General features: G+C 37.6%; 1 protein-coding gene across 1 annotated transcript in view; it reads right to left on the bottom strand.

Moving 5' to 3' along the window:
* The window catches only part of LOC105923088 (nuclear GTPase SLIP-GC), a 39872-nt gene extending 26174 nt beyond the window's left edge, over nucleotides 1-13698 (bottom strand). The window contains exons 1-8 of the mRNA XM_036148633.1: nucleotides 13613-13698; nucleotides 13408-13489; nucleotides 11846-11958; nucleotides 11601-11645; nucleotides 11446-11484; nucleotides 10694-10721; nucleotides 10494-10592; nucleotides 9763-9856 (exon numbers count right to left, since the gene is read on the bottom strand). Of these exons, the coding sequence (XP_036004526.1) occupies nucleotides 9763-9856; nucleotides 10494-10592; nucleotides 10694-10721; nucleotides 11446-11484; nucleotides 11601-11645; nucleotides 11846-11958; nucleotides 13408-13474 (485 nt within the window). The 5' untranslated portion in view covers nucleotides 13475-13489; nucleotides 13613-13698. The remainder of the gene's footprint in view (nucleotides 1-9762; nucleotides 9857-10493; nucleotides 10593-10693; nucleotides 10722-11445; nucleotides 11485-11600; nucleotides 11646-11845; nucleotides 11959-13407; nucleotides 13490-13612) is intronic.
* Between the last annotated feature and the right edge of the window lie 13934 nt (nucleotides 13699-27632).

The raw sequence follows: 27632 nt of genomic DNA, 5'->3' as shown, positions 1-27632 counted from the left end.
TATTTATTTTTATTTTACAATTTTGTAAACAGCTGCCGATTAAACTGAATGTTACAACCTAGACATGATTATAGGATTTGTTTTACCGAGAAATCAACTAGAAGCGCCGGGAAAACGGCTGCAAAGTGCGCCCCCGACACGGGGGAAACAGAATTGCGCACAACACCGGCCTACGAAATGGCGGCGGCCGTCCAATCCATCCAGAGACCACGCCAACAACGCCATCTTCTTCGCCAGGCTGGAAAACAATTAAATGAGAGTGGTATGAATAAAAATCAAACGCAAGTCACAATAACATTAAACAAGGAAGGAGAAGCAGTAAAAACCAGTCACTTACAGACAATGTCGTCTTTATCAACATCGTGTAAATCTGGAATTGCAGACATTGCTCCGAGCAAATAGGAGGTCACCGCCTCGCTCCGGTTCATAGCGCCTGCAATTTGTCTCTGAGTTGTGAAGACGGCATACTGCTACCTGTGAATGAAAATACACTTTAATAAAGCTTGTTCTTTTGCAAGGCTACTAGGCTAATCTTAGATTTGGTTGTAGGCTAGGCTACTTTTAGCTTAGCTAGCAGTCACCGAACATATTCTTACCTAAGCTTGGGATTCTGCACCCGTCTTCTCTTCTTGGAGTTAGTCTCTCCCGCACAGTTGTTCGACTGCAGAGCCGCCAACTTGTCCTCTATGGACAGCAACCTGGAGTTTACCGAATTCTGCAGTTAAGTGAACCGCTCATTCATATCGGCACTATTAGCTGACGAGACGGTCCACTTCTTCTTCTTCTTCTTCTTCTTCTTCTTCTTCTTCTTCTTCTTCTTCTTCTTCTTCTTTCGGTTTTTATGGCGGTTGGCAACTAACTTTAATGGTGCATTACCGCCACCAACTGGACTGGAGTGTGGTACTGGAGTCTAACCTTCCCTAATAGGTTGCAAACAAATAAAACAAACACACAAACAAACATAACGAAACAAACCAATCAAAACAAAACAAACAAAAAGATCACACTAAATTATTTTAATTAGTCCTGTATTCCTCAGGAAGCCAATTACATAGTTTACACTCATTTCCCCTGTGTTTTTTTGCAGAATTTCTTCTAAGTTTAGCCTCATCTGTTCTCCTTGTAATTGTAAGACTAGTCTTTGTCTTTCTTCCTGATATTTATTACAGTGTACAATAACATGCTCTATAGTCTCTGGACTACCACAGAATTCAGTTGCCATCAGCATGCTTCTTCATTATTAACAAAGTTTTATTTAGACGTGTGTGTCCATACCTCATTCTAGAAAATACATCCTCCTCCTCCTTGCTTCTGTTTGTATTTCTGCTCTTTCCCACTTTATTCTGAATGTTATAGAACTGTCTTCCAGTCTGCCCACCGTCCCATAATGTTTGCCATTTACCCTTAACCCCCTGTTTTTGACCATACTTTTAATTTCTTCTTTGCTGTAGTGCACTTCAACATCTATATTAGAATGTCTAGCTGCTTGCTTAGCACTTTTATCTGCTAACTCGTTTCCTATTACTCCTATATGAGCTGGTACAATACCAGAGTTATATTAATTCCTGACTTTATTAGATTATTTGCAGCTTGCAGTATATCATACACAATGTCTTGCCTGGATTTTGACTGAAATGTTTTAATACTGATTAAAGCTGAGCTGGAATCTGAAGCAATTACTGCCTTCCTTGGCCTATTGACCTCCACCAAAAGCAAAGCTAGCCACACAGCAATCAATTCCGCTGTGTAAACTGCTAAATCATCACTCATTCTTTTTCCAACTTTAATGTTTAATTTTGGAATGACATAAGCAACACCCATTCTTTTATCAGTTAGTTTAGATGCATCTGTATATATAGTTAAATCCTCACTATACCTCTCCATTAAAGTGGGACTTATTTTTAGTTCATTAAACCCCATTTCATTTACTTTAACCTGAATGACCCAACCTAAACTTCTGACTTGAACATTTCCACGCTCTTGGCATTGCTTCAGTACCGACTGACTCATATCAGACAGTCCACTGATAGCAATCAGCAGTTTCTTCTCGTCAGTCTGCGGACTGGCTGAAAGTTGTAGATCGCGTCCAAGAGGAGTTGAAGGGGAGTTGAATGCGAGACATGGGTAAACTCCCCCTGCAACCCTGATTTGCATTTGTATAGCTCACAGCATTTTCATTTACATGTTAAAGCCTCCCCTAGAATTAGGAGGAGGGGGGGTCATGGGGGGACCACGCCAAGCAAGGCCCACATCAATTTCTGACAATTCACGGCAGTTTTCGGTGTTGCCTGCAAATTACCGTGAACAGCCGTTAACCTGAACTTCCACGACAATCTGCAGTGCCGCATAGTGACGAAAATCACACTTTTCATGCAGTGGGATGGCTGGCGTCCTTAATGATGTTCCTCATTTGTGTAAAAAGATGTGGTCAGATCTACCGTTTGGTCTCAACACTTTTCTCAAGAAAGCAGTTATTAATTTTATATTTTTCTTTTATCATGCAAGTTGTTTTAGCTGCTATTGTAAAATGTGTGTTATATTGTTTTGTACTTTATTCCTGAATAAATATTGCGATTTATTTTGTCTCATTTAAAGAACTTTACTTTAGATAGCAATGTCAAGTGAGCCACCAAAAAAGGCATTTCATTTATTAGAATGTTCAACTGTTTTCATAAAGTCTATTTTTCCTAATCAGAAGGGTTTATTCTTCTTCGAGAGTATAATGTTTATAACATTTTCAAACAATAACTTGGTTATAGTTGATCTTAGTAGTCATAGTTCATTACTCCTCTGAATTAATTAGAATAGCAAACCTTTATTGCTCTACAATAGGGAGATTTGGGGGTGTCTGCACCTAACAAAAGGGCAATTAAAGTATACAGGCTTATATAACGCAGAAAACATACCAAAACTAAAATCAATAACAGAAAAACTGCAAAAAATAAATCACACTGGTCAGCCTATAAGGTATAACAACACTGTAAGGAACGATCTCCTAAAACGTTCCTTTGTCCACCTAAGCTTAAACCTTTAATTAGGCTGAAGGACCATTCCACTTTTTATTGGCTTTATGCATGAAGTGGGAAATATTGTTCAACTATGAATATATTGACTGTTATCAGCTGAAAGTATAAAGCATATAGATTGAATTAGAAATGCCTGAAAATATAGACCAATTTGGTTTGTTGTGTATTGAGCTCAGCACAAAATATCAAAAACTTAACGCTCCCCAAAAACTATTGGGCTGCAAATCTTAATGAAAACTTTATTTTATTTTATTCCAAGGTTGTTGTTGCACAAACAAAGCACTGAAAAAGTAGCCCACTGTGGTTTGCTTTGGATCCAGCTCAGCACCAGCAAAGAAAGAAAAACGTAGCACTTTATTTTGAAGCGGCGGTCTGGGATGACGTCATCGGCTGAAATTAAAATTCATAATATCTCCGAAACCATAGTAGCACAAACGTTAATTTTAACGGCACAAAGATGCACAAACACAGCACTAAAGAAGTTGACCACTCTGGTTTGCTTTGGCTCCAGCTCAGCACCAGCAAAGGAATAACAATGTAGCGCTTTATTTTGCAGCGGCGACCTGTGGTGACGTCACCGGCCGGAATTAAAACTTATATTATCTGCGAAACCAAAGCAGCATAAACGCTAATTTTAACGGCACAAACCTGCACAAACGAAGCACTAAAGAAGTTGACCAGCTTGGTTGGATTCAAAGCAAAATGATGGGATGGTGAACTCTAGATGAACTTAACAAATATTCTTTAATATCTTCAAAACCAAAACAGCACAAACGCTAATTTTAACGGCACAAACGTGCACAAACCAAGCACTAACCATTCCGTCTATTTAACTGAGTTTTTTCTGTGAGTGGGGTGTCAGCATCTGACACATGGCCTTTGGTGAGCTTTGGTGACATTAAGTATTGGCACCCTTTTTGAGGAACTTCCCAGTACAGGATTTGGACCAAACTAACAGAGTACAATCACCCCGTGATACTGGACACAACCATGTTAGCGGCTAACGCTTAGCATGTTGCTAACCGGAAGTAGCTCTAGGAAGGTCTCACCAACTTCTGCTTCACAGAGTTTGTACTTCCCATAGCTCTCAACTCTCACGCATTGACCGTGTGACACACGCATTTCACGAACTTCACACGCTCACACGCAACACATGGCATTTCACACGCAAACATGGAATTTCTCACGCATAAAAATCACAAAGCCCATCTGGGCTGCGGACGACAAAACTCCGCCTTCTGCTGAGCTGTTTCGGCTTCTTTCACAGCTTGTGGCCATCAGTAATTCCTGCTGCAGTTCGTGTTAACAGAGCAGCAGGAAGAGTGATCAGAGTTATGAATAATTTTAGTCTTAACAGTGGTGAAAGTGAGCCGGTAAGGTCCTGTACCGCGTACACAGGAGGAGGGGAGGGGGCGGAGCTGCTGCGAGATGACCGGTTCATTCAGAACCAGTCATGGCTGCACGCTGATCATAAAAACAGTTCTGCTAACCAGATGCAGTTTAAAACGCCACTTGGTCAGTTTATAAGTTTCGTTTTTATTAATTCTGCATTTTTTAACTACATGCACCGTATTTCTGTGCCTCCGCGCTTGCTCCTCTCCCTCCCCTCCTCTCCCTCGGAGCAGGTGCGCTTTGGGCGTCAGTGTGCCCAGAAAGCACTGACGAGAGCAATAGAGATTTGTCTGGTCAGCGCGGCGACTGACTGAGAAACATGTCACTGTGAAAGGTGATAATGGTTATAAACTGTAACAGTCTAGAAGTGCATTGAGCTGAAAAGAGGGAGACATCAGCAGCTGGATCGTGCGTAAAGACGCAGCGGGAACCTCTGTGTGCTTCAGTGTTGCTGCTGGGGGGATCATAAAGGCTTGATGAAACTCAGCCTGATTCACCAATCAGGTTATAGATTTACAATGATAAACAACCCATTGATGAATGTGTAACAGTATAATAATTCGGTCAATAATTAAAATCTACTTAATTTTATTCAGTATTATTTGAACAATTGTGTATTATTTAGGTTTTAATCCATTAACTGAACTGTAAAGTATTAATATGTCTCTTTCTCTTTTTAACACAAGTAATACATGTCTACTTCATTGTCTGGTGGGATAAAAATGAGATGGAGATGACTCCACCGGCTCTTCCAGGGTCCGGTTAGCCCCGCCCCCAAATTAACATAATCTCACTCCTAACTTTTGATAAAAGTTGAGAGGTCTGGTACTTCCTTTAGTAGTTTGTAATGCCTTTAACATTTTTATTCACATATTTCATTTTTTCATGCTACATTGAAGTATTTAATCATGTTTTAATAACACCAATTTTCCATGCTGCTTGGATGCAGACCTTCTCCTGTCGGCTGGTTTTGACGAAGACAAATCCTTTTCACACTCAGAAGATTTGATTTAAAATCCCCAAGTGTTAAAAGCCTACAACCAAGGAACTCGGAAGCTTTGCCTTTGACGGTTACGCGCACCACCAGGCGGGCGCCTTCTTCAACTTCTTCAGAAGTTGAACGATTCTAGTTATGATGATGTTGCTTTTACCACTTATTGTTTTTACCTCTAGTGTCCTTGAGTGTTTTGAAAGGTGCTTGAAATAAAATTTATTATTATTATTATTATTAGGCGCCCGCCTCTGCATTGAAAATATATGGCGGAGGCCTTATACTGTGCACCTAATAAGGGTTTCTTTAAAATTCCTTTTTATTCTTCCGTCACCGTTAATACAGCCCAAACCGTAGGCTGTACCCCCACAAACTATATATCAAAAAGTGCGTCTTGATGCCGCGAAGTGTGCTATTTGTACTTGACGCCATTTAAAGTTACCGTGGTGACAAAATTAACCAAAAACCACTTCTCAAAACCACTTCCTAGACACAGTTGACCTCTCCATAATGCAGAGTTCAGCATGGCACTTTTTTTTGGTACAGTGGTTTAGGTGTTGGGCTGGTGCACCAAAGGTCACAGGTTCACAACCTGCTGGGGGTACCCAATATTTTTTTTTTTTTACAAGTAACAAATAAATAATTTGAACAACTGATATAAATGAATGAATGATGAAAAAATTGCAACAGCAAGAACCTTTTGAGTTATTAGTCCTTTAATCCTGGAAATGTTCCTCAGGTGATAGAAAGCCGACCTTGTAATTGTCTTTAGATGCTTTTGGAGGTTCAGGTCTGAGTCCATCACTACACCCAGATTTCAGGCCTGATCAGTGGTTTCTAGCTGAAGCCACTGAAGCTGTGTGCTAACTTTTGATCTCTCCTCTATTGGTCCAAATATTATTACTTCAGTTTTGTTTTTATTCAATTGAAGAAAGTTTTGACACATCCAGCAAGATGTGCACCAACAATTTGTCCTCCATTGAACTCCCCCATGTCACCAATAATGTTGTGTGCATTGCAATATTTTGAGAAAAAAATGTGCTCTTACCCTGCTAATTGGGCCTTCACACTCTGCTCTTATTGGTTCAATGTGCAATTAATGATGATTGGCCACCAGGCTGGTCCAATTTAGCCATGAAACCTCCCACACTAAAATGAGAGGTGTTTCAGTTTCATTGTCCAACCCCTGTATATGGTGTATTTCACTTACTGAATTGAGTTACTGAAATAATTGTCTATACTTTTATTTATTAAGATTTAATTCTAGTGTTTATCTAAGGCAGAGTTTACAAATGTAAACGTTACAACCTTTTGTTTGGACCGTTTTTGCCTTTTCTTCTTTCTATTAGAAACGGCTCTAAGAGAAGAGGTGGAAACAACGCCCCCAAAATGACGCTTGTGGCCAAAAAGTGTATTATGTCAGTAGTGGTTTAGGACTACCATAGCAAATGAATGGCAAACGTTGACTGTCGGCTGTCGCCAATTTGCTCATTAGCTGCGTCTCAGATCGATATACGCAGTTTGCATCTCTGCAGACACAAAGTTTTCCCGATCGGCAGGTTTTGATGAAGACAAATCCTTTTCATTCAGAAGATTTGATTTAAAATCTTCAAGCGATGAGAGCCTACGACCAAGGAACTAAGAAAGCTTTGCCTTTGACGGTTATGCGCACCACCAGGCGGGCGCCTTCTTCAACTTCTTCAGAAGTTGAACGATTCTAGTTATTATTATTATTATTATTATTATTATTATTATTATTATTATTATTACATTTCATATAAAAATGTGGAAGCCAGTATCAATGTCCTGGTATCCAAGATCCATATTGGAATTCGTATGAATTTCAATATAAAAATGCACAGTATTCATATTTATTGGTTTCTTATTTTGTTTTGTTTTATTTTCCACTTTAAACATTTATTGTTTTGATGTATTGCTTTCATTTGAATGCAATAAATCTAATTTAAAAAACATACATTTAATCACATTACATTTTTTTCTTTCACTGGATATGTGTGCACATATAATGCTCATTCAAGTCCTGATTCATATCAGTGACTGGCAGATACATCGCCACCACTTCCAGCACAGTATTGGCTGGTGAGTCACTCACTCCTGTACTGCATGAGAATCAGTGGTGTTTTGTTCACGTTGTCACCGAGTCAAGGTTCACAAACCTACTGGACAACACTAGAACTGATTTGTTCAGCGTGAACGTGACTCAGTCTGTGAACCCTGTACGCCGTGAACGAACTGATTTGTGCAGTACGCAAATGTTACTGAAAGTGGCGCTGTGCATGGCCGGAGTGGGACTAATTTTTAGCCCTAGAGTTCCATGCTTCAGACGAACCCATTTAAAATAGTAACCTATTATTATTCTAAAAAATTGTCAGATTTATTTAATATTTAATCCTAAGCCCTCACTTGTGGGCTGTGTGTATATACTATCTTACTTTTAATGATAAAAAAAATTGGTCACTGGTATTGTTTGTGTATAGAAATCAGTCATATTGGAACTAATGTTTCTTTTTTACAAACTATTTTACAACAGTTTACCTATTTCTTCCAGACTAACAGGAACAATCCCCTCATCACTACTGGCTCTGCTTCTGACATTAAATCACTTTTTTTTAAATAGGCCTGGGCCTTTAATGTATAGTTTTATACTAATATAAAATCCAACTTGTGGTGCCTGAAAAACCCCCTAACTGCCAGTATTGTCAGGACTGTGATTTTAGGTATTTTCCCCACTGTTGGTTTATTTAGAGCATCGATAAATATCAATAAAGATAAGATAAGATAAGCTTTATTGATCTCACAATGGAGAAATTGACTCGTCCCATCGGCTCAATAGTCAAAAGTCAAAAGAAGGTGCCAAAGTAGGTAAGTAGAATCAGTTAGATACAGTTATACAGCTATATACAATTCTATACACTCCTATGTTTAAATAGGTTATTGCACATATGTTATTATACACTTTATGCATGATTATTGCACAGGCTTATTGCACGGGTTATAGCACCTTGTTTAAATAGCTTATTGCACATAGTTATTACAGTTATTGTTGCAGCTATGGTGCATGGTTGCAGTAATTACTATAATGGTTACAGTTATAAAGCAGCGAAGTATGATCAGGTAGCAGGAATGAATGACCTTTATGTTGACAAAATACCACAGCACATTATTGCACATAGTTACTGCAAAACACTTATTACAGTAATTTAAATTTAAATATAAAAATATACTTAAATGCAGTTACTGTGTGTAGTTTGGTAATAGAAAAATTACACTTGAATATGTAAGTGGAGTATATACTACAGTCCTGATTAAGCATATTTTGAATTTTGTATTCATATATATATATATATATATATATATATATATATATATATATATATATATATATATATATATATATATATATATATATATATATATATACTGTAATTTGTCGAGGGTGTACCCCACCTCTCGCCCATTGACAGCTGGAAATAGCCACCAGCACTCCTTGCATCCTCACAAGGGATAGGTGTTAGAAAATGTATGTTTTTTTTTTTAATGACAGTATTAGTGAAATGGTACATGGCTTGTACTTGTAAAGCGCTTTTTACTAGCCTAACGACCTCAAAAGTGCTTCACACTTTAGTTACAGGGTTATATCAAGGGGCTCAAGGGACTTTTGGGCTCTTTGCCGGCACTTGATGCTTCTCCCTCTGAGAGGCTGTAGGTAAAAGAATTCCCAGTTATGTAGCATCACATCGTGCTATTATTTAGACTATATAACATGACAACATGACGTTACAAACCTCAAGCTCATTTTAGTAAAAAAGCTGCAAATTTTTTAGCATATTTTGCAGTGTCAGTTTAAGAGCTTTTCTTTTTAATTTTAGCTTTCTCCAGCACAACAACCTGCTCTTTCTACTCTCCATCTTTCAATCATTGACCGAGATCACTGACATTACATCACGGTGCGTCAAATAAAAAAAAGTCTAGGTAGAGGCAACCGAGGGACAGCAGCCCAGAGACAGCAGTAGAGTCACTGTTTGCAGAACAACAGCGACTCCATAACTAGAATCAGACGTGCCATGTTTAAAAAAAATACAATAGCCGCAGCAGATTCTGAGTAAATCGATAGATACTGAATGGAGCTCTCAAAACAATACAGTGGTCCAGCAAAGATTTGGATACATTTTGTGCTCTGTTACAAATGAGAGAATTGAGATGGATGGGAGGTATTAATGGAGCTCCGTACTTATGGAATGAACTCAATATACGGGAGCAATGGGAGGGAGAGAACTTTTCTGATTTCACTGTAAAAAATGGTGCATGAAGACATAAAATGTAGGTACTCACCTCAGGAATTCATTCAGCTTTGTTTTTTCTTCACTTCGTAGTTTAGCAAGAACGTGTGTCATTACATTTTTCACCTCAGAAAGTATCATTAGTTCTGTTAGTAAAAAATAAGAGAAAATGGAAATTTTGGCATGAACCATTAATGTAAACAAAGGATTTTGGGTACCAGGACATTGATACTCCACATAGCAGTGATACATAGTTGAATATAATCAACCAACCAACCAAGACATTTTAATAAAACATTCTCTGTATCAAAGAAATTACTTTAGACAACAAATGCATCACCAACCATGATAACCCTAACCCTGATGTTATATATTATGTTTTCTGATATGGTAGTAGTGGTATAACATTGAATTCTACATGAGATCATCTGGACCCAATGTTTCCTTTCTATTTAAACGGGGAGGTTTCAGTTATCGTCATTTGAGTTTGCTCTCACACAACGTCACACATGGTTGGAAGTTTTGTTTTGTTAGTTGAGTAATTATTTATTTTTGGATTAGATGACTGGGAAAAAACCTATGTCATCAATTTAATCATATTTAATGAAAAATTCTTTTTTTTTTGTCTTTTTTTGGTTGAATGTCAGTTTTTTAACAAAAATATTAGATTTGCTGTTGAGATCTGTGTCTCTCCTTACTCGATATACTGCCGTATACATTTTATTGAGAATAATTTTATCTTTAAAAAGTATAAGCTTACTGCCAGTTTTGGTAAAGAATTACCTGGAGAAGATTTTGGCACACTCCTGCGAGGCCGTTTTGCTGTTCGCCGCCCTTCGTCAGACTCCTCCTCATCCAGCTTCCGCTTTAGTTTTTTTAAATCTTCGTAAATAAAGACAAAAAGTTTTAAATAGGTTGCTTTACTACATTTTGTTCTTTTGACAAGCAAATTTTATTAAAATATAGGGAAATATATTTCTCACCTCTCACCTCACTCGTGGATGGTAGTGCCTGAGAATGAAAATGTTTATTTCACCTTCTTCACAAATTGTGATGTACCCCTTTTGCTTTCAGTCATTAATGCAACATAAAGTTCTCGTAACCCAGTCCTTCTGAAAGTTTCACACCTCCTAAACCCTTAGATTAGAGTATTGATGAGTGGCAGAGGAGAGTATCGCAGCACATAATACCATTCCTTTGATTTTTTTGTTTGTCTGTTTGGTTGGTTAGTTGTTTCTTTTTTTATTTTGAATTAATATACACAGATTGACTTTATTGTTACAGATGCAGGTTCTGATTACTAATACAAGTTTCCCTTTGTTTCTATTTTTGCTGGGAAAAGAACAGATGGAGCAGATCTGCTCTTTACTTTTCAAAGAAAACAGAATTCTAAATTTGAGGCTGACCAGAAGCATCAATGTCACTTTAAAGCAACAATAATAAAAACAACAGATCCACTCTGATAATGTTGATAAAAAAATGATTTGATAAAACTGCTTGTTCCTCCAAAGAAAATCAGTCATCAAAACATTAATTTCTAAGAATAGGCAGCATGTTATTTGGCTTCATATACAGTGTAGGAATCTCAATAATTACTTTAGGGAGCCAGGCAAGAATAAATAAGCTTCCTTGTCTTTATCTGCTTTGATTTGCAGAGACCCTGGGGGACGTATTTAACCAAGAAGCTGAACTTAGCTACTGACAGAAAAATAAATATTAAAAATGTCACACTTACCTCAGCCTCATCAGTTGTGTTTTGCTGCACCTGTTTAGTCTAAAAAAAGAATAAAGTAGTAAAATATAGATCAAATATTAATGTGAAATGTCAAGCAAACTCTAAAATTTCTGTTTGATCATGTGACAATTAAAGCAATAATATGTTTATCTTACTTGTACAGGGAATGGGTATGTCCCCGGAATTGCGTTTTGTTCTTCCTGTTGACAAGCAGATTTATCTAATTAGCAAGTAATTAAGAATCCATAAAATTATGGCGAGTGGTGTGTGTTTATAAGATTTTTTTTTTTTTGAATAAGCAAAATCATAGTTTTACCACAAGCTGCACTGCACACTCATATGTTTAAATACAATGTGATGGCTAAAACATACAAGTGTGTCATATAGCGCAGAAAATTACCTTTAGCTGCTTCAGTTGTTTTCTGAAATGTGATCTTGGGCCCACTTTGGAAATCAATTCTTTAATGTCTTGATCCTCAAGCTCGAACAGATATTTCATGTCAACGCCTTGATCTGTAACAAAAAGGTGTTTTGTTAACAATATATGGGAAATGTATTTTTAAAGTTGACACAGATGTTTCATTAATAAGAATAAATAAATTAATAAGAATGGTGGACAAATGTCTGAGCATTAAAAACTCACCGATACGATATCAAGAAATGTTTTTGTTTTTACCAAATCACAGATTTTGCAATTGTTGGCACCAATACAAATCATATTTAAATTTTACCTCATGTATTTTTCAAATCTATACTTTTTGAATAGTCTAGCGACTTTTAATCTGTAGCCAATGAGCAATGATGCTAAGGGTTTTCTTTCTCACTGAACGAAAACTGCACCTAAAAGTGAGATCTAAGCCACATCGTGTAATCATAACAACCTACAACCTTTAACCATGCTAGAGTCCAACTACTCAACTAAAGATTTTAACTATTATGTGGTGGCTTTTGGCAATCAAGAGATGCATCCGCTGTATAATGATTCAAAATATACACCCAAATAATCATGGAGATGATTAATATAGAGGACAAAATTGTGCTTTCCCATGGCTATCTTTTTAGTCCCCAGACTGACATCCAGGTGTTTATGTGCTCACATTTCTTTTTGGAGCACGCAAAACATAGATTTGAATTGGTTTGAACATTTGAGGAACATAAAATAACACGAGCATAAAATAACCACACAAGCCAGTTTTATGGGCAAGGCAAACATGACTTGACTTGCTTCGAAAGTCTAATGGAGACGATTATCCAGAACATTTTTCAGTTACACTTTTTTAATGTTGTGTATTTATGGATATTCCAATGTGTTTAAGAAGGTGCTTGTATTTCATTCACCTGCAAAATGTCAATTGTTGGTTTGTATTTTAATAGTCATTCAACACGTTGTATGTTAAAGTTTCTCGTTATTAATTTCACTTTCTTCACGTTTTTAGAGTTTTAGATGTACTGTGTCCTGCTGTCCTTTTTGGGTTGATTTTGGGGTTTTTTTAAATTGTTTTTTGTTAGTCTGCTCGAACTTTAGATCAGAAGACCTGAGTGTGTCTTGTGAATGTGGGATAACTACTTTTTTAAATTTTGTTTGGTCTTTTATGGCCACCTTCCTATTTAACACCAGCCACAATTGGTATGCCCAGGAGACCTGACTCTGTAATAATTCATGTGTGAAGTTATCTGGGATGGTGTCGTTTGTGATGTTAGCTGATATGTGCTCCACATTAACTTTGCTGTGAGTATTGCTTTGCATTGCATTGGTTAATCTTTCAGATTTATTTCAGCTCTCCTTGACTTTCAGGGCATTGTGGAGTATATGGATAGTGCTGGCTGGAATAACCATGGCTTTAAGCTCCATATTTATATATTAATATGTTTATCTATTAATTTGACTTGCTTTTTGTCTAACTTGCTTTGCAGTATACAGGTCTTGTATTTTCTCTTGACAAGAAAGTAAATATACTTGACCTCTAAATGTTTCTATCCAGTCCTCCAGGCCCCACTCAATCAATAGCATGCAAACAAATTCATCCATCGCCAAAACAAGAAACTGGAAGAGAAACCATAATGTCTGAATCAGCAAATATAGCTTAATATGAAATAGTTTATATATATATAGTTAAACTCATATACTTTAAAATGAAAATTAAAACTTCAAAAAGAATAGTCTTACCTGTTACTGAAGATGATGAAGGTAAACAGAGTTAAATCAGAAAGGTCACAATCAAATAAAATACAGCAACATCAAGCTTGTAAAACCATCCCAGAATGAGAAATTATCACTGATCCAAGTAACTTTGCAACAAAAGTCAAGTGAAATTCCACCAGATTATTTGTAAAGAAACTCTTCCCTGTTTCTGTGAACAGTAAGATATGGACTATAATACCTTTGTCAAAAAAGGAGCGAAAAGGTTTGTACGTGTTAGAAAGGCGTGGCTTAATAATATGCAAGTGTGGCTTCGTACCTCCTATAAAGTTTTGCTTTTGTTTTCTTCTTTTTCCTTGTTAATCATTTGCATCACTAGTTTCAATAGTGCTTTTACATTACCTTTTAAGTAATATGGCATCACCAAAGAGACCTTAAACAGAGATATGGTTGTAAAATGTCATATATGAACATGAGAGAAAGAGTAATTTGCAATGGAAAAAAAGAACTGGGCAGCGTGAAACCTGTAAACTGATATCCTGATCTTATCAGAGTGTTGAAGGTTGTAAGTTTCGTTTCCCTCTCCAGCAGTTACAGGGAAGATTTGAAAGGCAAACAACAATAAAATCTGAACACTTGCATCAGAGTACAACTTCATTGCAGGGATATCATAAAGTGTTGTTTAAGACACAAAATGCCATTGCTTTAGCCATAGAAACATTGTTTCAGTGCAACTAGACTGAACATTATCATAATAAACATGAACTATCAGGTAATTCAGTGGCTAAAGTACGGGATATTTTGATTGTTGTTTTGCTGCAATGATTTTATATTGGACCACTGTAAAAATGCTTTATATGGACCATGTATTCTCTAAATATGGAGAATGAACCGGTTCAGCATGTCGTTTGTTTGTCCTAATATTAAACGTAACTCGTTTTCTTCCATCTTACCATAACATTTGACCAGCTTTCCAGCCACTGCTGAAACACAGCAACACATGGCTTCATGCTTTTTGTTGTTTGTTCCACTGGCAATAATTTATTTTCTTTGAAAGTATTATGGATGGCATTTACTTTTACCTGACTGACTAAGAATTCATAACAGGGGACTGGATTTAGAAAATTTTGATGTTTGTACTTAATTTTCTAAAAAATGCACCAAAGCATCCGTAGAAACTTGGAAAACTGAAGTGATGTGGCCGGGCTTATCTAATGCTTCTTGCCCCATCTGCTGGAAATGTTGTGATACAGCAGCTTACATTTCCATTATTTTTGTTTGTTTTGTGTTTTGGGAAGACAGAAAACTGGAGGGTGTAACTGTTAGATTAAGAAAAATTCTTAGAACCCACAACAAAAGAGGATATGTAATATCCTTCTATAACGAAGAAGGTAAAGGAAGTTTTCTGTTTATGTACCGGGTGTGTTATACTGTAGTAGGTGGAAACAGTGGCTCTCCAGAAAATCCTGGTTTAAATGTGATGTTTGAAATTATCCTTTGGTAAATAATTTTTATACACTTTTCACATACAATGTGACCTTTATCCTGCATGGCTCAACTGAAAAACAAAAATAATCTTTTGGGGGGAAAAAAAAAAAAAAAAAAAAAAGCATCGACTTAAATGTGCATATATTTAATCTAATACTTCATTAAACACATTTTGATTCAATTTTAAGATTTATTATTCTTTGAGTTGACATCTGCCATCAACCATACTAAATCTGATTAAATGTAAAAAAAAAAAAAAAAAAAAAAAAAAAAAAAAAAAACTCAGCGGTCCAAGTGGGATTTTTTTCCTGGCATTCGCTTATTTATGCCTTTTAGTTAAAAGCATAGTTTGCAAAGACACAGCAATGGATCAAACAAACTCACTGCATAAGCGTATCCATCAGGGGAAGAAAGCAAAAAATAAATCCATGGTTTGATACTGACACCATGATACATTGAAACTATAGGACAAATTGAACATTACAAAAGTGCTTTTGGGATATTTTTCCAAATATCACTAAGACTAGGAAAGTAGAGCACATCACCCCATTTCTAAAGTCCCTCTACTGGCTCCCTATATCTCAGATAATAGACTTGAAAATACTTCTGTTAGTCTATGAATTCCTGAATGGCTTAGCACCTAAATACATCACAGACTTGTTATCAGTGTATCAACCCTCCAGACCACTCAGGTCTTTTGACTCCAGCCTACTGGAGAGAAAGAAAATATATAATGATGATAACATAGTATAAATTGTGATTCACTCAGTCATTTGTAATAAAAAGTTATTTTTTAATTTAAATTCCTAATTTTTTATCATATTTTCTTTAAAATCGCAGACTTTTCGCTATTTTCCATGTAAATCCTTGGTGGCGCTTGATAGCGAAGCCGGTGAGGCCGCAGCGAGCTTGGCCTCCCCTGGGATTGTGCAATCCCACGTTGACTGCGCTGGCTTCCATTCTGTGAATGTATCTTCCTGTCTGTAGATCATAAATTCAATTGTTAAAACAGTTATGAAACGATTTTCTGTAATTAAATGTATGTGGAAAATGACCAATATTTTTGTTCAGAAAGAGCACTGCATGGATTTAATTTATAAGTAGACAGGTAAGACAGCGATAATTATTCATGTTTTGTTTTTGTAATGAAATATGCATAATGTGGGTTATAGTTTTTGAATGTGTTACAAATGCAGAAATCCATCATAACTCATAAACTGTTACCAATCAAATGACAAATTATTTAGTTTTATTTATTTTTTTCATCAAAGAATCAATACTTTTCCATGTCTCTTGGTGAATTTATTTGGCTCAATCAGTCCCCTTAGGCACTTTGCAATGAGTCTACTCTGTAGAGTGTATATATTTGTAAATCTGACTCTGATGACGTCGGTGCCTCACCAGCGATGAACCCTATCGCATGTCACTAAATCATACAGAGAAGCAGCATTTAGTTCCTATGCTCCACTTATCTGGAACAAACTTCCAGACAACTGTAAAAGTGCTGAAAATCTGAATTATTTTAAATCAAGATTAAAAACACATTTGTTTAGGATTGCCTTTGAGTGTTCTAGTTTAAGTTTGTAGTCCAAATGTTTTAAAATCATTAATATTTGTTTTAAGTTCCCATTTTCCCATGTTTTATTTTGTTTAAATTGTTCGATATTTTATTCCAACTTTTATTCTGTTTTTATTTTCCTGTTTTAATCATATAAATCACTATGCATAAAAATTTGCCTTAACTTTCCTTTGCCTTGCATAAGATTATCCATCAGGAGAAGGGAGCAAAAAATGTTATAAAAACCATACAAAATGTGACCCAGGAGGATCATGACAACAATCAGAGGTATGTCAAAAAACTTTTCTCTAAGCTACCAGAGAAAAGACATGCCACAGGGCCAAGGACCCTGATATTATTCAATGGATATGTAAGTGGGATTAAACATTTCTGTAACAAGAAAAACACAGAGGTGCTGTTTTATCACGATTCGAACTGTGACCTGGTGTCTGATGTATCAGACATCCTTCCAAGGATCTTGAAAGAACGCCCGACCTTGGAAAAACTCATAATACAAACTGAAGCCCTGGGCGACGTCACCCGGATAAGAAAATCAGAAGTATTGAACGAGGATTACATTTGTCTGTTGAACTTGATGGCCTTAATGTCAATTTCTCAGCGGCCCTCAGGCACCCGTTAATTGTGGAGATATTTCTTCCAGAATTCTGATGCTAAACAACTGGCTGGAAAAAACATGCAAACAAACAACTGTAACCTTCATAGACAACTTTAACATCTTTTGGGAGAGGAGACATCTGTTCAGCTGCAATGGTTTCCATCTAAATAGGTCAGATGCAAAACGGCTGATTTCAAACATCTTCTATTCTGTGAACCATGCAACATCAGCTTTGTCCCAAAACAAAGCTCAACCAGTGCCAAAACAAATGATATGCCCAGTAAAGCCCGAACAAGCCAAGACAAAGATGGCCAGAAAGATGACACAGAAAGAGGCTACGCCAGAACAACAGAAGGATTCATCCAAGATCTCAGCAGGAGAAAGAGAGGACAGAAAACCTCCATCGTCACGAACACTGGTCCAGACTGCACCCGTCTCCCCTTCTTCTCCACAAAGCCCAGAAGTTCCTTTTATGGAATTTACTCACAACATGAACAAAGTATTTAAGATTGGCCTACAGTTGACATCCTCTCCACATAGCCATTCTGCTGTGACTAAACCAGCATTTTCCAAAGGACTCAGAGCCTCAGATCCTCCTCCTCTACATATCACGGAACATCCTGATGCTCAGGACCTCCAGATAACTTCGCTGTGATACAGATCGGCCCTGGCAACACGTTTATCAGTCATGACAGTTTACAGCATCAGCTTGGGCCTTTTGCCAGAGATTATGGAATATCTGTGATGATACATGGCAGAAATAAGAAAAACAAAAGGATAATCAGGAACAAATACTTAAAAGTCATAAACTGTCAGATGCAACCTTCCACAGAGACATCATCAACCACCAAAACATATAAACTGGGTTTAATAAACATTAGATCTTTGTCAGGAAAATCCCTTTTAATTAATGACTTAATTATTGACAATAATCTTGATGTAATGTTTTTAATAGAAACATGGTTACATGAATCTAATGAAGCAGCTATTCTGTTGGAGTCAACACCTCCAAACTACAGTTTTCTTTGTGAGAGCAGACAGCAAAGGGAAAGTGGAGGAGTGGCAACATTGTTTAAATATTCACTAAAGTGTAAAAAAGTGATTTTGGGAAAATTTGACTTTTGAACATTTGGCTCTCCAGGTAAAGAGCTCGGTACGAACTATGTTTCTGAATGTGTACAGGCCTCCTAAGTCCACATCAAACTTTTTTAAGGATTTTAGTGACCTCCCGCTGTGATATGTGTTGATTATTACTGTTTAATTATTGTTGTTGGAGACTTCAACTTTCACGTTGACAACCCTGAAGACAGAAGTGCAAAAGAACTGTGTGACACACTTAGAAACTTTGGTTTAACTCAACATGTTAAACAGCCAACGCACAAACAGGGACATATTTTATACTTGATCATCATTAGAGGTCTAAAGATTTCACAGGTCAATGTAACTGATGTTGCTCTATCAGATCACTTTTCTGTTACTTTTGAAAGCATAATTTCCAGTGACTCATTTAGCTAATGGGACATCGTAAGAAAACGCACCTTTAATGACAATGCCACGGAAACTTTTATTCAAGCTTACTCTGCTACTTCAACCTTGGGCTGCAACTCAGTAGATGAGCTAGTAGATAACTTTCATTCTAGAGTCTCAGACATCATTGACTGCATTGCTCCAGTTAAAGTGAAGGTTATTTCCGGGAAGAAAAAATCTCCTTGAAGAAATGCTCCAGCAGTTAGAGGTGAAAAAAGGCAGTGTCGAAAAGCTGGACGCAGGTGGAGAAAGATCAGACTTCAGGTTCACTATGACATCTATAAAGAAAGACTTTACAGATATAACTTACAATTGAAAAATGCAAGAGAATCTTTCTTCTCTGAGATCATCAAGAAGAACATTAAAAAAGCTTGTGTCTTATTTGCCACAGTCGACAGGTTAACAAATCCTCCTGTGTCCGTGACTTCCGAACTCCATTCCACCAGGGCCTGCAAACTTCTTTACTGAGAAAATCCTAAAAATTAGAGGATCAGTTTGTACTTCCATATTAACACCAGAACCAAAGCTGTATTCAGCTGGAACTTACCCTGACAAAATGTCCCAATTCAGCCAAATAAACCACAAAAGCTTAGAGGAGATCATTCAGCAGCTAAGTTCCTCCTCCTGCTGCCTTGATGTTCTCCCCACAGCTTTCTTTAAGAAAGTTTTACCTGTCATAATGTCTGAGTTGACTCAGATAATAAACACATCCCTTCTGTCAGGTGTTTTACCCCAGTCCCTAAAAACAGCAATTATCAAACCACTCCTGAAAAAGAACAATTTAGACAAACTTCTACTCTAAAACTACAGGCCCATCTCAAACCTGAAAAAGTTGTGTTTCAACAATTAAACCCCTTCTTAACAACGACCAGCCGCTTTGATGTTTTCCAGTCTGGCTTCCGTGCTCACCACAGTACAGAGACCGCCCTTATCAAGGTGTTTAATGACATCCATATAAACACAGACTGTGGAAGAACCACCGTGCTGGTTCTATTGGACCTCAGTGCAGCATTTGAGGCTGTTGATCACTCCATTCTGTTAGAACGCCTGGAGAACTGGGTTAGCCTCTCTGGTACAACACTCGACTTGTTTAAATTCTACTTAAAAGACAGGGAATCTTTTGTATCAGTAGGTAGCTTTACATCAAAGATGACAAAAATCACATGTCGTGTTCCCCAAGGGTCCATTCTGGGTCCCCTCCTCTTCAATATATACATGCTCCCTCTTGCTCAGATAATAAAAAACAACATCAGCTACCCTAACTATGCAGACGACACACAGTTTTACATCACCATGTCACCAGGTGACTATGAACCAGTTCAGGCACTGAGTAAATGCCTAGAAGAAATCAATGCCTGGATTTGCCAAAAAAAAAATTCAATTGAAAAAAAAAGAAAAAACAGAAGTAATAATATTTGGACCAATACAGGAGAGATCAAAAGTTAGCACACAGCTTCAGCTGCTTCAGCTAGGAACCACTGATCAGGCCCGAAATCTGGGTGTAGTGATGGACTCAGACCTGAACCTCCAAAAGCATCTAAAGACAATTACAAGGTTGGCTTTCTATCACCTGAAGAACATTTCCAGGATTAAAGAACTAATGTTTCAGAAGGATCTGGACAAACGAATCCATGCATTAATTTTTAGTCAAATTGATTACTGCAACGGTGTTTTCACAGGTCTGCCTAAAAAGTGGATCAGACAGCTGCAGCTGATCCAGAACGCTGCTGCCCGTGTCCTCACTAAGACTAAGAAAGTAAAGAACATAACCTCAGTTCTAAAGTCATTACACTGGCTCCCTGTATCTCAGAGAATAGACTTTAAAATACTTCTGTTAGTCTATAAATCCCTAAATGGCTTAGCACCTAAATACATCACAGACTTGTTATCAGTGTATAAACCCTCCAGACCACTAAGGTCTTCTGGCTCCAGCCTGCTCTGCATACCTAGAACCAGAACTAAACAAGGAGAAGCAGCATTTAGTTCCTATGCTCCACTTATCTGGAACAAACTTCCAGAAAACTGTAAAAGTGCTGTAAGCCTGAGTTCTTTTAAATCAAGATTAAAAACACATTTGTTTAGGATTGCCTTTGACTGTTCTAGTTAAACTTTTCTGAAACATCATTAGTTCAACTTTTTTTAGTCCAACTGTTTTTAATGTTCTATTTTGTTTCTACATTTTATTCCTACTTGCTTTTGTTCAGTTTTATTTTCCTATATTTTAATCATGTAAAGCACTTTGCATTGTCTCTGTACTGAATTGTGCTATATAAACAAATTTGCCTTGCCTTGCCTATGTACATGGGTCAGTGACGGATAAGGATTGGTAAAATGAGCAAATCAAAAATATGTTTAAACCTTTAAAACAAAACATGCCTGAGGTTTGTTAAAGTGTATACTTTGTATTTCTGATGTATTCATATTATTTAATATGACGTTTATACTATTTTTTAACAAAAAATAGAACTAACAGCCTGTTAAATTGTCAAATGGTGTAACCACAAAAAATGACAAATATCTAATATTTTACACCTCCTAGAGGTCATGCAATTGTTCGGATGAAATTATTAGTTTATTTTGTAATATCCTATGAGAATATGTTTTATTGTATTTATTTCTAAATTTAAATTATATGAGTTTTTCATTGTACTGAGCAAGACCATATGCTGATAAACATCTTGTTTTTTGTCTATTCGTTGACCATTTAAGTAAAAATGGTTTAAACACCCATTAATGCTGTGTAGTAGAGTATTAAATCATTATCCATATTAACTTTTTTGTACAATATTAGTCTTTTAGACAAAATACTGGTTACACCAATTGACATAAATCGGTTACACCAACTGACCATATAATGTCTACAGCAATAGGGCAAGAAATTGACACAGAAAATAGGCATCAAGGTAAACTGAACTGGATATTTCAATATATATTCATGTAATTCATCATATTCCAAATCAATAAACATTTTATAACATCAATGAAGACACAGGATTACAGTAACTTGTGTTCCATTTTGATTTCAGCTCATTCAGCTCAAAGAGAGTGCGATATAGTGTGTGTGTGAGGGAATAAGAGTGAGTGAATAGTGGGTATAATCATTTCTTAACAACCATGAACAAACAGGATTGACTTGTGTTGTGATTTCAGTTAAGTTTTCATACAATTTCCTTGTGTCTCGCCATAGAGTGTGTTCACTCGCGCTCTATGGCGAGACACTTTTTCCTTGCTTGTAAGTGGCATCTGTTGGGGGACAAGAGGTACACTTTATCTATAATAAATGTATTTATATTATTTATTTATAATTTCAACATACTATTTACATACATCATAATATAATATTAAAAATGTATTATGGAAGTTTAAATTAAAAATAAAAAACTTTGACTTTTCAAAAAAATCACATAAATTAAAATCTAATTAAACCCTATAAAGCTGCTGTTCATGCTAAACAGTTTTTAATCTATTTAAATTATAAAACTAATATAACTGGCACCAAATATGACATACTCTTGGCCCTGGATCTGATCAAATTGGTCTCAAACAGAAATACGTCAAATGGTGTAACCGGTTACACCATTTGACATTTCTATCTAAAATCAAAATTTGCAGGCATTATTATGGACAATTATGTACACACTTGACCTTTATGTGAATATTCAAACACAGATTTTGCATTAAATTAAATATTTTATGATCATTATGATTTATCAATGTTTTAATGAGGTCATACCATTTGACATGCAACCTTAGCTTGCCTGACCATGGCCTAAAAACACTTAATTATGTTACATTTTTAAGAGAGCTACTAACCTGACACACGGCAGACAGGGTCTTAAAGGGTCCTTCTCTGTGACATCATTTCTTGTCACACTATCCTCTGACATAATACTGACAAAATGGCTCCTTAAATGGTGGTTACACCAGTTGACATTTCAAGTGTTTGATGTGACAGACTTGATTCCCCATATTAATAAAAACATTCAGAATAATGGGGTTTCGTTACTTTTATTAAATATAGACAAGTTCTAGTGCAAGATCATGCCAGATAATTTTGGAAGGGATTTTGGAGAGAAATAGACATTTTTTTCAGCAAGTGAAATTATTTGGTTCATGTTTTTGTGGTTACACCGCATTGACATTTTTACCCAAATTCTCTTAATACACTCTCAAAATTGAATAAATCCAAAACTTTAAGATTAGGGTTTGATAAAAATTATGTTTGAAAATAATGTATCAAATTATTTTCAAATTTTAACCATTTTAAATGTATCTAACCCATATGTACACAAAAAAATGAGCGTCACGTCATTGACCCACATACAAAATAAACAAAAGACCAAAATAAAATAGTTGATAGGCATCATCAGAAATATTGAGTAAATCCTGGTTTACTGCAGATCTAAGTTAAAGAACCAAAGTTCATCTTAAATAATATGGAATGAGGTTAAATTAGCATAACTAATTTAGTACAATATTTGGTACATTTCATTCCATTCACAAGGCAAGTCCTGAGTTAGACAAAACACTATTTGAGGAAATACAATTTTAAAGAAAGAAAGCAGTTGGAACAGGGTGGAGCTGGTTCGGTGCAGCAAGCAACTCTCCCTCCTTGTGAAACCCGGCCTAGGATGAAGCTTCCCTGTTTGGTCCTCCTGTGGTCTGCATTTGGCCTGTGAAGGGTGGTCAGGTCGCACTCACAGCGTGGCCTTCCTAGCATGCCGTTTTTAGGCTCCCTGCACAGCTGCTCAGCTTTTCTCAGAAAAAGCTGAGGAATGGTTACAACCAGCCTGTTTCCATTGCTTAGGTTCCAATGTTGAACAGCAGGCTTTACTTAGCTGCAATTCTGCACTGTGCTGAGGGGGCTTGGTACATAGTAGTGTTGGCTCCCCGTGCTGTGATGAGCAGTCCCCTGGGGGCCTGTAAAACTCACATTTCATTTGGCTTTCACTTACAGTCTGATTTTATTCCCCTTGGCTGCTTGCACAACAGAAATAACTCTGATTAGACAGTGAATCTGCAGAGGCTCCAGAAAACTGAGTGTTTACAGGTAATTTTCAGTATTTGACTTTACCTCCATAACCATCAATAGCACCAATATGATCAAAACATTGAGCCTTTTTATTGTCAGATTCACACTGTGAGCACAAGAGGGCAGGTGCCTGAACTATTTATGAGGATGTTAAAAAGAACAAGCAGCAAAGGTTCTCTGCTTCTCTTTACTATCACATGAAGTACATCTCTCCATCCACTTTCTTACTCTGGGCACTGGGGGGCACCAGTAATCAACAGCTGACTTGACTAGTCTTGTTCTTCATAGTTTAGGAGCATTACTTAACATCAGCTTTTTAATTATTTAACAAAAGAAAGGATGAATCCATATTAGAAATTATTATAATGGCGTGGAATTAAGCAATTGAGATTGGCAGCCTGAAACATGCTTCAAAAATCATATGATAGTGTGCACATGACACCGATTTCACCCTTAATCAATATGATAGTGTCAGGATTCGTCTTTGAATGAACCCGGACATAGCACGCAAACACAGAGCTGGTCTTAAGAAAATTTATTGTAAAAGTGAATGATGATGACATGATGAACCAGAGTCTGTAACCAGGCGGAGCTGACTGGCAGGTACAGAACGGAGTAACAGTCCATGAACCGGAGGTGCTGCGCATGAGAACCAAAACGGGAACCAAGACGGGAGGACTGGAGCAGACAGGCATAGTGGAGGAGTTGCAGAGCAACGCAGCGGACCCACAGCATGGCAGAGACCCACAGCACAGCAGAGACGAATATTGGGTGGTAAGAGTCCTTACAGGAGCTTCGCTTGGCCGGATGAATACTGGTAGCAGATCGGAGTTACCACAGGATTTAGCTTGGCAGGGAGAATACTGGTTGCAGGTCTGAGGCACAATAGGATTAGCTTGGCAGGGTGAATACTAGCAGGTCTGAGTCACAACAGGAAAGTTGCACCGACGAAACTGGAATAATCCAAGGCAAACTGAGGTAAAAGAGAAGCAGAGGTGGCAGGATTCCAGCAGCGAGAGAGCACACAGGTAGACAGGCAAGGAGTTGGAGTTGTACGATGACGGACCGGCAGGGGAGTGAGGGAAGGAACAGGCGTACGACTATGCCAGAGGGAAGGGACAGACGTACAACAACGGCAGAGGGAAAGGACAGGCGTGTGACAACGCCAGAGGGAAAGGACAGGCGTGTGACAACGCCAGAGGGAAGAACAGGCGTACGACAACGCCAGAGGGAAGGGACAGGCGTACAACAATGGCAGAGGGAAAGGACAGGCGTGTGACAATGCCAGAGGGAAGGGACAGGCGTGCGACAACGCCAGAGGGAAGGGACAGGCGTGCGACAACGCCAGAGGGAAGGGACAGGCGTACGACAACGCCAGAGGGAAAGGACAGGCGTGTGACAACGCCAGAAGAAAGGGACAGGCGTACAACAATGGCAGAGGGAAAGGACAGGCGTGTGACAATGCCAGAGGGAAGGGACAGGCATACAACAATGGCAGAGGGAAAGGACAGGTGTGTGACAACGCCAGAAGGAAGGGACAGGCGTACAACAATGGCAGAGGGAAAGGACAGGCGTGTGACCATAGACATAATATAAGAGTAGACGCGTCATTGGGCGCAGGTTCGCACGTCAACGTCACCGCCATTTTGTATGTGGCAGAAAAAAGTTGAGTTCTGTTATTGTGAACGTGGATCAGAGAAGATGCCTCATTCCTGTGCTGCAATAAATACACACACACACACACATATATATATATATATATATATATATATATATATATATATATATATATATATATATATATATATATATATATATATATATATTTGTGTGTATGTGTTATGAATATAAGGATCAATTTGTTAAATATAAAATTGTGGTCTTCATTATTTCATAAAACCATGTCACATGTGAACCTTTAGGAACAGACTTTTTGGGTGAGTATTAAAGAGGTAAAATTAATAACATGAGGAAAAAAAGTCCTAGGTGAATAAAGTAAAAATAAACAAACAAACACAAAAGTGATAATGTTATGATAAAAACATCATATTATGAGAATTAAGGGGGAACATTTCCAGAATAGTCACAGTTTGCAGAATTATTTCACTCCTGGAGTAATAGGGCCAGGTTAGATTATTTTAAATATTTTTATTCTTTACGAGAATAAATTCAGGAGAATTAAGCTAAAGGGATACGAAAATAAACTTGTAATATTACAAAAAAAATACTACGAATACAAAGTATATTCAGAGATTAAAGTCCCTCTGATACTGTTTAAGTGACTGAGTAACTGCAGATTTGCCACATTTAAGATGGCGGACGCTCTGACGCATCGCAGCATAGGCAGAACCCGCCCAACGACGCGTCTACTCTTATATTATGTCTATGCGTGTGACAATGCCAGAGGGAAAGGACAGGCGTGCGACAACGCCAGAGGGAAGGGACAGGCGTGTGACAACGGGGATATCTAAAACACCAGGGAACAAGATCGGGGAGCGTCCTAACACGCCAGGGAACAAGAACAGAGGGCACGCTGGGCAGCGACAGACCGGGAGCGCCAGAGGGCACAGAAAGCAGCACGGATGCACCAGAGGGCTCCGGCGGATCTAAACACCGGAAACAGAGGAACTAGGAGGATACAGGAGAACCAGAACAACGGAGAAAACTAGGAGAAGCCAAAAACAGAAACTAAGGAGTGCTAGTACCAGACAAAACTCAGGAGCGTGAAGCAGCTCAAAACCAGGGGTCAGAAACCTAAATGAGCGCTGGGACCTAGTGAGCACTGGAACATAATGAGCGCTGTTGCTGCTGGAATCCATAGAGTGCTGGCACCCATAGAGCGCAGGAACCCATAGAGCTCAGGTACTAAACAATGAAGCAAAAACAAAAAAACTAGGGCAGGGATAACAACATAAAAGCAAAAACTAGAAAATCAAAATAAAACACTAAAGTAAAACAATAAAACTCAGCAAAACTAGTAAATTAAGCAAAACAAGAAAACTAGGGCTGGAACAAATACACTACGTAAAAACTAGAGAACTAAAGCTAAAATAAGAAAGCAAAAGCAAAGACGGGAAAGATAATATAGAAAAATAGAATATTAAAGCAAAACCAAAAGACTAAAGCAAACTGCAAGACTAGAGGCAAACCTAGAATACTAAATCACTAGGGAAACAGAGGAACTAGGAGGACTCAGGAGAACTAAAACAGGGGAACCAGGGGAAGCCAGAACCAAACTGAAACCACAGAGGGCAAGAACAAGATAAAACCAAAGAACACGGGAACCAGACAGAATAACGAACACCAGGACCAAGACAAAACAAAGAAGCGTAACACAGCTCTTATCTAGGGAGCTCAGGAACCTTACAAGCGCCGGGACCTTAATGAGCGCCGCGACCTTATAGAGCGCCAGGATAGCCCAGGAACCCGTACCGTGCAGGAACCTGTAGAGCACGGAGAAAAAAAAAAAAAAAAAACAGAACCTAAAGAACTAAAATACAGAACCAAGACAAAAAACTTCAGGACTAAGAGAAAAAAAAGAACTTCAGGACTGAGATAAACTACAATACTAAAACAAGAGCAAGAGACTAAAGCAGAACTAGAAATCAAGAGGCAAGAAAGGAACTAAAGATCACTAAGGAATCTAGGAACCACTGAATAATTCTAAACTAAGACAGATAGTAGATTCAGGAACTGGATTTCTAGAGGCCTAACTAATTATTACTGATTTGTGCACAAGGGGGCATTGCTAAGCTTTAAAAACTCTGAAAAGAAAACATGGACTAGGTGCAGATGACTTTTTTTAGATATCTTCAGGTCAGACATT

The sequence above is a fragment of the Fundulus heteroclitus genome, chromosome 16, assembly GCF_011125445.2.
Source record: "Fundulus heteroclitus isolate FHET01 chromosome 16, MU-UCD_Fhet_4.1, whole genome shotgun sequence".
Taxonomy (NCBI): domain Eukaryota; kingdom Metazoa; phylum Chordata; class Actinopteri; order Cyprinodontiformes; family Fundulidae; genus Fundulus; species Fundulus heteroclitus.
Note: the sequence above shows the minus strand (reverse complement) of the source record. Positions and strands in the feature narration are given on the sequence as shown.